This window comes from Leptodactylus fuscus, chromosome 3, assembly GCF_031893055.1.
Source record: "Leptodactylus fuscus isolate aLepFus1 chromosome 3, aLepFus1.hap2, whole genome shotgun sequence".
Taxonomy (NCBI): domain Eukaryota; kingdom Metazoa; phylum Chordata; class Amphibia; order Anura; family Leptodactylidae; genus Leptodactylus; species Leptodactylus fuscus.
In genome coordinates, this window is record NC_134267.1 from 50,801,929 (window position 1) to 50,816,469 (window position 14,541).

Here is a 14,541-nt window from a genome sequence, read left to right on the forward strand (position 1 = left end):
AGGGAACACCATTCACAAAAAGCATGATACATCTTGTCCTTCTGTATGCATAGTTGGTGCTAGGATAATAAATTACTGTACATAGATGAGCTATGCTTAGTGAGACAGTCTTCTATGTCAGACTTGTTTAGATGGCAGTCATTTAGGTAGATTTTAATGTCTGTAAAATAAATCCTTCATGACCTGCAAATATTTTATAGACACTTTCCATGGCCTCCATCTTCTCCAAAGACAACATGTCAAGTTGTTGATATCCAATGCAACCATGCATCAGTTTTCGTAGCAGGTAATTCATGTTTTCTATATATTTTAAAAAAATATTTTGTTATATTTTATATATGTGCTGTTTCTCTCTACCATTCTTTTCTATCTGTTCCATCTGACAATAACATTATATTGGATGACAGACCTGTATGGGGAACTTTCTCCTTGTGTTCTCATTCTTTGTTAGGAGATGTTTAGGAGAATGTTGATGCACACATATTTTCAGGTTTTATTTCAGAACTCCTCAATTGGGTTCAACAGGGAAAGGTTCTTACCATAAACGGATATACTTTATTTCACTCTCAACAACACAACACGTTTCGGAGAAATGTTCTCCTTTTTCAAGTGTGAATGAGGCATGAACACATGAACGTAAACACAGGTATAAAAAGATTCAATGTTCGGCGGGTCCCGCCTATAGTGGGCGGAGTCTTCGTCCGACTTCAATCAACAATAATACACAATAAAACATCTTACTGCCTGAGTATAACAGACTCACCTAAACAAAAGAACAGATTGATCAGTTTGGCTAGACCATTGATTTCCAACAGGGGTGCTTTGGAAACCTGGAAGAGGACAACAACACTCTGGTTGGGAGGATGACCGCATGAGTTTGTGCAACTTTATCTGCATCCTTAGGACGTTTTTTTGTCTTTTGGTAAAAAAATATTTGGTAGGGGTGCCTCGAGGAAAGTGATCTTTTCCCCAAGGGTACGCTGAGTCTGAAAACACTGGGAAACACTGAGTTGGACAGCCAGCTTGAAGAAGAGTCTTGGTGGTTTTGAACTCTTTCCAGATGAGACTGATTGAGGTCAATGTGTTCTTTTGGGCATTCAACATTGCAGCAATTTTTGTTAATGTGCTCAAGATCTGTTCTAAAGACTACAGAGCTGTAACTAATGAAGCTCAGAGTACTTTATAAACACTGTAAAACATTGCAGCAATTTCGTTTTTGTTAATCTGCAGGAAGATACAACAAGTATTCAAGGACTTTGCCTCAGACCCCTTGGGTTATTGATGGGGAGAGAAAGATGGAGTCTTCGGTGGAGGAGTTGATAACAGAACAGCTTATGATGGTGTTTAAAGCTGACAGTAAGTAAGCAAAGTCCCCACAGACAGAACTGTGTTTTAGTTAAAAAAAAAAAAAAAAAATTAAAAAAATCAGTTTTGCATTAGAGACTTAAAACCCATGGGATGTGCAGTAGTATTGCTTACAATTAAAGTGTGAATACAGTTGTATTCAGTCTAGGCAATCTTTACTCAGCACTTAGTACTTTAACAAGATATAGCTATAGACACATCTGGACCAGAGGCTCGGTGAGTTATATTTTTTCTTAGAGAAAGTAGCACTATTTTTTGATCAATATAGAAAAATTTCACAGTGCTCACCAATTTATCAATGTTGGCTCTGAGTTCTCCTTTTTTTCTGGTGGCCTGACTACTGTCGATAAAGGTCAAAGATTTGACTGAAACATCTGGCACTATGGATGGTCATCTTACATGAAAATTTTTATTGGTGCCAAATGCCATGGATTTGTCTATGTTAACCACTAATAAATATTAACTGCATTGTTGATAAATTGGCGAGTGTTGTGAAATTTTTCTACTTCTTGGTATTGGTGGTCTACAGTCTTCACAAGCACCCAAACAAGACATTAAGAAGGGCCCGACACATCTTCTACACCTTGGCAGAACCTGACAGCACCCATAATAGGATATTATGGTCCCTAAAGGATGCAGCATTGCATAATAGTTTCCTTGGTACAGAAACCACAACACAAATGTGAATAGATCCTTAATGCCAGATCATCTATTAGGCTTCCATCTTAGAACCACAGGGGGACCGAGTTGAAACTTCTGAACCCATTAGTATATATTCAGGTAATCTTAGGCTCAATAAGTTTATGTGGACAGTAGAAGTATTAGAAAACATTAAAATTGAATTAGATTTCTAATGTACCTAAAAGACACTGGTATTTTGAGTCATTAGACTCACTATTTGGGCGGAACTACAAGCACCTTGCGCTGTAAATGTAAGTTAGAAATCCAAGGATAATTTTTTTTACATGGAGTCTAGGCTAGTGCCATTTCCTCAAGCAATTGTTATGAAGCTGTTACAATGATAGATGAGATCATATGTATGGTTTGTTGCTTGATTTGTATGAAATTTCTGGAAGGGAAATTTTTTGAAGGTTTATAAATGAAACTGAATATGTAAAAGTGTAAAGGTGAGCCCTAAACCTGGCTAGTTTTCAAAGTCTGCTATACTGAAAATAATAAGAATTTTACTAAAGTACAGTATCACCAAGTTAGAGTTTATAGCAAACTTGCCTGAAGGCAGTATATGATATGGGGTAGAGAATATCATCTATGTAATATATAGGTTTACATGGTTTGGAGTAGGATTTCTGAGGTAAAGTAGAGTAAATTGTGCCTGGACTCCTAGGAGAGACCATGAGAGTCCTGGTTACAGGACAGACAGGGATTGATAGCTTTTCCTGTATTAGGGCCCCTTCACACGGCGTACGCGCTCAGCTCATACAGAGCCGTACACGCGAGCGCTTCTAAACACTTCCCATTCACTTCAATGGGAGCACGCGTAAAGCCGGCTTTACGCGCGCTCCCATTGAAGTGATTGGGAAGTGTTTAGAAGCACTCGCGTGTACGGCTCAAAATGAGCTGAGCGCTTACGTCGTGTGAAGGGGCCCTCAATGTGTGTATCTTCAGTCACTGTGTGGGTCTGATAAGAAGGACTCTCAGGGTCTCTCCTAGGAGTCCTGCATTTCTCCTCTATCCAATGGGCTGCAGAAATCACCTGACATGTGTGCTTTAAAGTAATCACTAAAATAAATCTATGCACTATTGTAATAGTGAGGGCTGTAGACCTATTTACATGGCGATTTGAGGTGGATTCAATGGGAGATAGAGATCAATGCAGGACGCTGAAAAAGTAAGCGTTCTACTCGATTTTACGTCACATTTCCCGGCTGATGCAGCCGCTAAAAATAGCTGCAATTATTCCTCAGGAATAGTGGGGGCTTTAAACAAATATTTCAACTGTGATGGAATTAATGGAGGGGCACCTACCCAAAGAGTTGGTGGAGGTGGTGAAAGATCCTCTTTAATGGGACTGTCCTGCAAAATGTTTTAATAAAGTCTATGAATACCTGTTAATTCCTCTGGAAGAGGGTTGCACAAAACAGCACTGATGTAAGCAGTAACCCACTACATCCATTTATGTCACTAATCTGTTCCAGTGTTGAGAGCAATCATCAATTAAGAACATTATTTTTTAATTTATTAAAAGCATTTTAAAGGGGCTCTATCAACAAAATTTTGCTGTATGAGCCCCACATATGTGTGAATAGCCTTTAAAAAGGCTAGTCAGGCACCGCTAATCTTATCTTAAACCCCCGTCCTGTTTTAAAATAAAACTATAAAAACATATATGTAAATCATACCTGAACGTGCACGGTGGGCGGTTGTGCACAATCCGTCGTCATCTTCTGGCACGCCTACCTCTTCTTTCTTCTTGCAGCAACGGCTGCTGGTCCTGGCTCTTCCACGCCTTCAGCGTCCTCTTCTTCTGGCGTGATGGCTTCAAATCCCGCGCCTGCGTAGTAGTGCTTCCCTCCACAGCGCTACTGCGCAGGCTTCGGCGCTCAGGATGCTCAGTTCCCCTTACAACTTCACGAGTGTACTGCGCATGCCACTGCGAACTGCCATTGCTAAAAATGGCGCCGAAGCCTGTGCACCGCCCACTGTGCACGTTCAGGTATGATTTACATATATGTTTTCATAGTTTTAGTTTAAAACGGGTCGGGGGTTTGAAATAGGATTAGTGGTGCCTGAATAGCCTTTTTAAAGGCTATTCACGCACATGTGGGGCTCATACAGCAAAATTTTGCTGATAGAGCCCCTTTAAAGACAACCTCTTTAATTGCATGGATAAGAAATTGCTAATGGACACGTAAGCGTAGCACGTGGGTGATATCCGCGTCTCCCCCGTTTGCCATCCATGTCTTTAATTCACCGCTGGCCGGTACCAAACAGTCGTCTGCAACCGGCCTTAGACAAGTAGGACTTTTTTCCCCATAATTTTTGGACGGAAACCCAGTGGACTCCATTGTAGTCTATTTTTTTTAGCGGTTTGGGTGATCCTTCCATTAGTTAACAGAGACATATTAAACTAACTACAAATAGTGAAGAAAATGCTAATTATGTGTAATAAAATAAATTTTCGCAGGATCACAGATGATGATTTACAACACATTTTTTTCTCTTTTTGTAAGGTTTTAACTTTTCATCTTCAGGAAGAGAGGATGTGGATGTCAGGACCCTTGGGCGAGGTGTGTAGAAATGCATGTATTCATACAAAAAGAAATATATATCTATATCTATATCAAGCCTATAAACCTCCTATCTACTGAACTGTGTCTTTCAGGAAGGCCATTTGCAATAGAACTTGTAAATCCTCACAGGGTCCAGTTCACAGAACAAGACATGAAAGATCTTCAGCAGGTGACTGTGCAACACTATATATGCTTATTTTTCTGCTGTCTATTCACAGTGACCATTGGGGTCTGACACCAGGGACCCCAACAGATCAGCTGGTTGAATAGGCCACAGCATTTGGGTGAGAGCTGCAGCCTCTTCACTGAAAACCAACCACAGCGCTGTACATATCCAAGGGGCTATGTTTGGTGTTGAAGAAGCTGAACCCCATTCACAAAGATATGCTATAAATATATAATTCTCAGGAAACCTCTTGAACAGCATGGGGCAGGAACATGGTATCTGAAATTAGAACAGTTACAGTGATTGTGTCGCTATGGACCCTTATTCCCTGTCCACAGGACAGCAGATAAGTACTTGATTATTGGGGGCCTGATCGCTGGGGGACGACTTAAGAGCCACAGTGATGACTACAGGCTCCATAGAAGTGAACTGGATCTCCTATGACTAGGGGGATTTTTGGTTCCCTGTCCTCCTGATCACTGGGGGACCCAGAAAAATCCACAGTGGAGCCTGCAGGTTTAAATAAAGAAGAGTCTTCCACTAATAGTCAGTCCTTAGTATAAATTGGAACTGGACTCTGACACTAGACGCTTCAGAAATGACATCTTGGGTCTTGCTTGTTTTTATTCGGCTACATATGGACTGTCACAATAGTACAAAGTTCTCCCATTAAAGTCTAGCTGGCAACAGCACATAAAGCACACTGTAAAGGAGCTGAGCTGGGGTGTTTTTTTTGCACACTAAGAGGGGTAGGGGGCCCATACCGCTGTAGTCTCCGTAATGACGGCACTGCTCTGGACAGTACAGCACTGTAACATGTAAACACGTTGGTTCAGATGGGAGTATGGGCAGTCAGTAATGTAATGCTGAGTGTGTGCGATGGACAGCAGGTCCTGTGGTCAGACATCTGATACAATCTCCATTTTGATTACTTAACTTAGTTTGTCCTTATAGACCTGGTGTCGTACAGCTGTATCATTGGATGAAGACACAGATTATTACCCCTGGTGCACATATATATATATTTATACACATCTGGGCAAAGAGACATGGATAAACCATAAGGAATATTAAGGTTCTTTTGGGATAGTCTAGTATTGACATGACAATATTTTCTGTAAGTGTCCCTGCAGTACTAGAAGCTGCCTCTGAGGGCAGCCTTATGTTGCCTGTCTACACTATGCCACACGTCCGACCTATACGATGACATGGGGGAGATATAAGAAGACGGGTGTATTCATCACTAGCCTTCATATTCCTTCTGTCTTTCTAGCATCATTTATTCCAGTTTTCTGATGTAGATTTCCTGCATCATTTACACCAGTTCTCTTGGCTCTCCACCAATCAGAAAAGGCAACTTCCTAGATTTCCACCAATCAGAGAGCAGAAGCCGCCACCTATTCCCCTCATTCTTGGTTATTGTCTTGTATGGTAGCCATTTTGTTCCTTGAGAACTTGTTTCATAAAAATCGCCCTGGAATGAACAGGATGAGAGCAGAACATCCAGAGCTGGCCCTGTGCGTCCTGTAGTGGAAAACTGAAGCTTCGACTAACCAGGTGGCATGTGCGAACCAATGTGGAAGCCTCTTCTGTGAGCTGTAATGTGACCCTTCTAATAAGATAGAATTCGTCAGAGATTTCACAATGATAGTCAGTTTAGCAAGGAAAGGAGGTGGAAAAGAGACGGTAAGTGGAGAAAGAGGCATTTTCTTTTCCAAAAAAAAAAAATGTGCGGAAAACAATAGTACAGGCAGATGTAAGAAACTTTATTTGCTTGTACTATTGATTTATGAAAAGTTTTAAAAAAAACCATATATAAAAATATGTTTATTCAGCATCTTCTGACTTTTTTTTTTTGCAGAAAATAAACAACAGCGACAAAATCAAAGTCCGGGACTTGCAGGTTGTTTCTAGGTAAGACTTTGTATCAGATTTCCATGCATAGCGTGCACTTATTGTGTTATTCTCATCATATTGAATAGGACTCCTATATAAATGCAGAAAGATGTACAAATAAACCCGGATCATCACTAAATGCAATAAAATGCCACTGATTCTTAGTAATGCCCATGCCAAAGTCGTAAAATTTACCCCAGTAAAATTGGGTTTGATAATAAGAATGGGCAAGTGTATACAGCGGCAAATAACTATTTAACCCTTTGTCTACATTGATGTTGTAATATGTTTGTGATGTGGAATGAATGTCTCTATTCCAGGGAAGCACTGGCACACATGAAAGAGGGTGAAGAAGAGAAGACTAAGTGCTACAGTGCACTCATCTGGACAGAAAAGCCCATAGGGAAAGAAGACTTAGAATTTCTGGATGACTTGAAAGTTAGTTACATCATTAGTATTGTATAATACATTGAGATTCCTGGCTTAGAATAGAAGCTTTTGCAAAAACCTAGTTTGTAATTCTGTAGTGCCTGGGCATACCCGGAAGTTGTACACTTCAGCATTCAATATTAACTAAATAATAAGCAATACAATAAAGGACCAACATGCTCAGAATATCTAATCATTAGAGATGAGCGAATTTGTGAAGGTTTGGAGAACTTTGAAAAGTAGAAAGGAAAAGGTGAAAATAATATAAATGAGAAACAGTGGCGTAAGCCCAGCCATAGTGGCTGCCACGGGGCCTGCAACGTAAGGGTGCTCTGTGGGCTCCTGCTCCTTTTTTTTAATAGGTGAATGAGCAGGAGTAACCCCAGCAGGTAACAGGCTCTATATATTTACCGATCACCATTTCTGCTCATGGTCATCTCCACTTCCCCTCCAGGGTGCCTCGTGTGTCCCGCTTCACGTCACTGGGGCCCCCTGGAGAGAAGAAGAGGAAGCAGAGTTGGCTGTCAGCAAGAGCAGATTTCAGTAAGCAAGACCGCGGGCCTTTGACATGAGTATTTATTGGGCAAACCTCAACAAATACTGCTGCTATTATACTCTAGGGTCTCTTCAGACCCCAGAGTATAACGATTGGATGCTTAGGGGAGGTGGGTGAATATAAAAAACAGTGTTACTCACCTCTTCAGTGTGACTCCATGCTGTCTTCAGCTTCTTTGGTGGCATCATATACATCACATGGGTCAGGATGGTGTCGCAACGCATAAGAACGCCGAGATAACCCACATCTGTGACGTCATTGAAGTGGGCCGAAAACAGCAGGGAGTCTCACTGGAGCACAGGAGAGGTGAATAACACTGGTTTTCATGTTTCTCATTTTCCCTAGGCTTCCAATCATTATACTCTGGGGTCTGAAGGGCCACTATAGGACATTATACTGTGTACAGGGGCTGCTATGGGATATTATAGTGTGTAAATGGAGCATAATACTGTGCGCAGGCCAGGAGAGGGGGCGCTATGCCCTGAGGGGTAGGGGGCCCAGTCTTTGCTAGTTAAACCGCTGGTGAGAAGTCATCTCAGACGGCCAATATTTGATATTGCCACCATGATATTGGGTTGAAACAAATATTTTATGTATATGATACCTATTGTAACCATTAGATCCAACTTGCATTAGCAGCTGATGCATTTTGTATTTATCAGAATTGCATGATATATCTATAAGATGTCTTTTACAGGAGTTGAAGATCATACAAAAAACTCCCCTCCGAGTCCTTCACAGACGACCCTTGGCTGCACGATCCAGAGTAATACATACTATGAAAACAGAGTATGTGGATGAACATCATTTTCGTCTATATTTAAAGACACAAGCTGGGACGTATCCTTACTTCACCTTTGCGATAAAATCCCTTACCGCCCAGCGATGATGCTAAGCTGTGAGGAATGCCCCCTCTGACAGTATAGAGCTATGGACGAGTACTGTTAGGAGGGGCGTTCCTCACAGCCCAGCTAGACTGTCAGGAACACCCTTCTGACAGTGGGCTGAGATTGGTAACAACACCGATATCTCCAGGCCCGGGCTACGTAAAAGGAACTGTTCAGCGCACTGTTGGCTTTCTAGCAGTATATAAAACTGCATGTGACTGAGGACATGAAAGGTCTCCTCTTTAAAGATAACATTTCACCAATTCCAGCAACTCCAACTCTCTGCATCTTACAATAGTTTCTGCTCTGATACTGGCACAGTTGCTATTTTTTCCCTAGCATCCACCGTAGCAGAACAATTGATGCAGTTAGTTTTAGTACCCATTATGCTAATTGGGCTCTGAACTGTCAGGTGGGCGGTCTTGGGCTTGAGAAGCCTGTCTGGGACCACCCACCTGACAGTAGAGAACCTAGTTGGCATTTTGGGTGCTGAATCTAACAGCATTGCTCAGAAACAGTAGGGCTAGGGGAAAAAAAATCCGCGTCACTCTCTGGTCAAAACCCGCCTGCCACGACTGTCACGGTCATGGCTTCCCCCTCCGGAGTTGGCTCAAATGAATCGGCCGACTTTGGAGGTTGCTGTCGCTAGGCGGAAGCCACGGCTCAGCAAGCCGCGGAATCCGCCTGACGAAAGGGCAGTGCGCTTCTTTTTTCCACTAGCGGCGACATGCCCCTAGCGGAAAAAAGAACGCTAGTGGTCTCCATAGACCACCATTGTATGGAGGCGGATTTGGAGGCGAAATCTACTGTCAAAATCCACCTCCTTGCCCCTGTGTGAACTAGCCCTTAGAGTTGGTGAAGGTTGTGAAAGGTGTTCTTTAAGAAATACTGAAACTTGGTGTTTTTTTTACAATCATCTTGGCCACCATACAAACAGATATATGTGCCAGTCTAAATATTTCCAAGGTTATAATGTCTTAAGCGTCAGTCCCTTTTTGAGTAATGGGTCTCCCCTATTTGTTTAGCGACTTTTCCCACAGTCTAATGTCTACGTGACATTGATATAAGGTGACATGTCGCTTCTCAAGAACCCATAGTTGATGTCATCACCATGTATGAAAATATCACGCTATTGAACTTGTAGCCCAAGTTTTAGTTTGACATGAAACATTACTAACATTACATTTACATGAGGAAGAAGTCAACAATAAAAGTAGAAAAGGAAAGGTGATATGAAAGGACAACAAAGGTAAGACAATGGTATTTCAGGTATAACCAGGTGAAACTACAATCAACATTCTGACATTTAAAAAAAAATAAAAAATTTTTTGAAAAGTACATTTGGAATTCCAGTGGGCCTTCCAGAAAGCTGATGAAACAGATAGTACGGAAACCAACCAGTTTTTTGCAGTAGCGGACAAACGTGATCTTTCTCTATCCTTTACCCCTTGGCTAGGCAGACATCAGAATACAGCCCAGTATTGCGTGTTCAGTAAGAATCCTTAAAGGAGTGGCGTCATAAAGACAACCCCTGTCTATGCCTGAATAATGTATTTGGATATAATAGTGAGGGTCTCACACTTTATGAGCCAGTGTGGAAAGCCGGCTATGGTGGACTCAAGGTGTAATACTCCACCATGTAATACTCCAACAGTGACTTTAATCTGTAAGGTATTTTTGTTACTTTTCCGTTATTGGGCCAACAGCAGTTCAGCAGCATCGGAAATTATATCAGAGGAAAGCGGTTAGCAAGGAAACCACATGGACCCCATAGACTATAACGGGGTTCGTGTGTTTTCTGCCCGGTGTCTGCATGAATCATGTGGAGAGGAAAGTATTTCTTGCAGCACTTTTCTCTCCGCATGATTTGTGTGGACGCTGCGTGGGAAAACACATGGACCCCATTTATGGGGTCCGTGTGGTTTCTTTGCTAACTGCTTTTTAAGTGGACTCCCCAAACAATACCAAACACAGATGTGAACCAGGCCTATATTGATAGAACAAACTGGCAAAATGAGAGTCTGTTATCTGCTTTTAATAACTAAATTGAAAAGCTACAACTAATATGGCTCATTTCCAGTTATTGTTGTATAAAAATTGACATGAAAAAAACAATAAATCAAAAAAACAATAAATCACAATTTTTGGATAATAGTAAATACATGTCGCAAATTGAAAAGTAGATAAACTAGAAGTAGTATGGATTTGGAAAGACATATATAAACATTGGTAAAAATTCATGAAAGATTCATTCACATGCCACATGATGTCTAACATTCATGTCGCACATTTGCCGAATTGTGAACGCACACACCATTTTTCACCATTCCTTAATAGTTATACAGTTATATAAAGGAATTTGCACACGGCGACTTTGGGAGGACGGTTCCAAATATTGGCTCCATGATGCAAACTACAGCTGATATCCTAGAGCTGGATGTGGAGGTTAGTAGAGATGTGTGCGTATTGGTGTATGAGATTGGGGGACCAAATTGTGAGTCTTACTGGGAAAATGAGCGAATGTGTGCGAGTATAGTTACATGTATATTGCTGTAAATTATGTTTGGGTTATATACAGCTATAGGGCAAAGTACAACTATTGGTACATACTTCACAAGACACAAAAGACAGTAGAGTTCATTAAAAATCTTGAGCACCAAAGATATCGCCACCATTTTGAATTACATAAATTGTTCACAGCCTATTTCTGGATAGCTGAGTGAATTTTCTGTAAAGGGGATCTTTTACCAACTACAACTTTTTTTGTCATTCAACTGGTGCCACTCCCCCAGTTGGAATTTTTTTTTCTAGTTCCCACCATTTTGGAGCAATCAGTGCTTTTAGTTTATGCTAATTAGGCTTTCTACTGTAAAGTGGGCGGTCCTGGGCTGGAGCAGATCGTCTGACGTTAGAGAGACTAATTAGCATATTTGATGCTGAAATTAACAGAAATGATTGCTCAGGAATGGTGGGGGCTAGAGAAAAATTCCAACCGTGTTGGGAGTCAACGGAGTAGAACATATTTATAATGCAAAGAGATGGTGTTGGTAGAGGTGGTGAAAGGTCCTCTTTAAAAAGTCACTTTTTGTTAGAAGGTTCCCCCCTACAATAGACTGATGATAAGGTGCTCCAGTAGGGTGTAAATTTTTATTGAGTCTCCAATTTCCTTGCACCACCACAGGGACACTCTACCATGAGCCTTTGTCACGGATTCTGTAAAGAATCTGCATGAAGGACTTTTTATCTCTCAAAATTTAAAGACACCATAACAGGTACTGAGTGGACCTCATTCCTAAGTCAGTGCTGTCCATTGGGATCTATTCATTTCTGTCATTTCAGTAATCCATCTCTCTTGGGATTTCAGTTTTCCTGCTCTTAGAACAGAACAGAAAAACATAAATCCTGACACGATGTGAACACTGCCCAATATGCTAAGTTGCAAAAAGGTCAGTGGGCGCTAGATAGAATCCTAGTCTGTTATCTGCTGACAGTGGCCGTATAGAAACTATTCTATTTTTAAATTCTTGGAATTTACTTTTAATGTGGAACGAATATTTCTTGGGTTTTCCCCATGAGCTATACAGTTTTTACTGCTTTGATTTAAAATGTCGCCAAATGTCTGTATATGTATTTGACTTGTTTCTAATACAATGCTTCAAATCCCTTGGTTTCCTTCACATGCCAGTTTAAGGGAATCGGTCAGAGTTTTTCTCCTAATAAACTAATAAGAACTAATAAAAACATGTTCATACAGCTTTGTGGCCATCGATATAGTCAGAATTGTTAAGAGAATGAAATTTGATCTTGGGTATAAATTAGTTCACAGGCGCCGCACTAGCAGTCCCAGACATTAGAAGTGCCTTGGCTTTGTTCCGTAAACCCTGACCCAATGTTCAATTCTTGACAATGACTGACAAGTCCAGTGTTGTGTTATTTCCATGGCTGTAGAGTCAGAGTCAGTTGGGGCCAGCTTTGTTTGAGTCAGAGTCGGTCGGAAAAAAGTTACAGACTCCAACGTAAAAACAGAATGATTATTTTAAATTACACTATATAATCATTAAAGGGGTTTTCCAAAATCCTTGTTTCAGCAGTTTGCAATCTGTCTCTTCTTCTCACTTCCTGTATTTCTCTGACACCCCCTTCCCGTTGCTGAATGGGACACTGCAGTATCCAGCCGTTCTCACAATGTCTTTTGGTTATAATTCATATAACAGCTGATGCTACTGTACGGAAAGCTATAAAAAAAGACTACACAATGTCAAATAATGATAATAAAATCACAAAAACATGCAAGGTATGTGTGGGAAGGATATAGCGGCCTCAGTACAAAACAAGGCATATGCCCACAATACTTAGCTATTCTGTAGATAAACACAGAGTGTGTCAAAATTTCCCCAAAGCCAAAAGAAAGATGGCGTCTCAGAGCCTGCAAGTATAGTCAGGTACGTTGCGGTGTGTCGGCGTCTCCGTATGGTGAGGGTTTTATATGGAGGCAGTTTCCCTTATATTTCTCTGTGATTTCAATTTCTGATCACAGTCACGAAAACTCTTATCTGCAACACAATTTACTGATATTCTTCACATTTCAATCCAATCTTTTCCCTTTGTGTTTTTCTGTCTTTCTTAGTCGGTGGACGTGGACTGGCCTCCTGCTTTAGAAGACTGACCTTTTGCCAGAATTGAATCTAACCTTGTGTACATTGGCACAACCCGTGGGTAAACTACCGGAATAGTAATTGGATCATGTTGATCTGCCATCTTATGCGGATTACAGTCATAGCCTATTGTATAAATGGTGTTTATGTAAAAGATAAAAGTGAAGATGAATGCGGAAATAGATTATTTTAAGCATAGGAATAGCTTACCGCAGCAAAGTCACATGACTGCTAAAACATCTGATTCAACCTGTTGGTATAGTATATTTTTTTATAGTATTGTACTACAACGGGGATGGTTGTAGGGGATTTACCGTACATGCTTCCGTGCTGACTCAATATGGATTACTAACGTAGAATTAAAGGAAGCAAATGTTTCCAATAAAACAGTGAGCAGGAAGTGTACTGTGCGCTGATGGTGCACCGTATATGCTATGTATAATTTGGGTTTTACAATTTATTTTTCATGAATAAAATTCCACAGGTTTTGCCATGTTTGTTGCTCCAGAGCTTCATTTGTTACAGAGGGAATGAGGTTGTGTCACTCTGTAAGGGGTCGGGGAATTGCTTCGATGTCGAAACCCTTCAACTCAGTGACCGACCGCATATAAGAAACCGTTACATGATAAATTTACTTCTGCTACATTTGTATTTGCTGAATGAACTGAACCGCGCCATTGATTTCCACTAGATGTTTTTACAATTTTTGTACACCTGGTTGTGCGTTCACATCTTTGGTCTGATTCCAATTTCCTACTATTCGATCAGCTTCGTGGATCACGATATTGTAGTTGTAACATAGTCAATCACTTTTTAACAAATTTAATATAATTTGATCACATTACTAGTAATAATTTATTGGTGTATACACTCATGCAGTTTTTCCTGAATATTTACTTCTTAGGGTACGTTCACATGGGCTTTTTGGTCCGGAACCTGAGGCGGAGGCCCCCTTAGGTTACAGACCAAAAAACTGGTAGCCACAACTGAATGCTGTTGCACTGCATCGGCATCCAGTTGCGCACAAATCGACCTGAAGAATGAGCATCCCGGAAAAAAGACCTGACCGGCTCCCATTGATTTTAATACAAGAAAAGAAGTAGACACCAAGCAAACTAAGGCTCCGTTCCCACGGAGTAACGCACCGCTCATTTAGATACGTAAACACGTGTCAGAGCGAGGCGCTTCAAAATGGATCCCATTGACTTCAATGGGTGCCAGCTTACGCACGCTACCCATTGAAATCAATGGGTTATAAAGCCTCCAATTGATTTCAATGTGTAGCACGCGTAAGCTGGCACCCATTGAAATCAATAGGATCTGTTTTGAAGCGCCT

General features: G+C 40.9%; 1 protein-coding gene across 1 annotated transcript in view; it reads left to right on the forward strand.

The window, feature by feature from the left end:
- PUS10 (pseudouridine synthase 10) overlaps positions 1–13,646 on the forward strand; it is a 103,444-nt gene extending 89,798 nt beyond the window's left edge. Inside the window, exons 10-18 of the mRNA XM_075267581.1 lie at positions 201–286; positions 1,231–1,356; positions 4,557–4,613; positions 4,709–4,785; positions 6,644–6,696; positions 6,999–7,116; positions 8,361–8,503; positions 10,896–10,995; positions 13,178–13,646. Coding sequence (XP_075123682.1) covers positions 201–286; positions 1,231–1,356; positions 4,557–4,613; positions 4,709–4,785; positions 6,644–6,696; positions 6,999–7,116; positions 8,361–8,503; positions 10,896–10,995; positions 13,178–13,216 — 799 coding nt within the window. The 3' untranslated portion in view covers positions 13,217–13,646. The remainder of the gene's footprint in view (positions 1–200; positions 287–1,230; positions 1,357–4,556; positions 4,614–4,708; positions 4,786–6,643; positions 6,697–6,998; positions 7,117–8,360; positions 8,504–10,895; positions 10,996–13,177) is intronic.
- Positions 13,647–14,541: the final 895 nt, after the last annotated feature.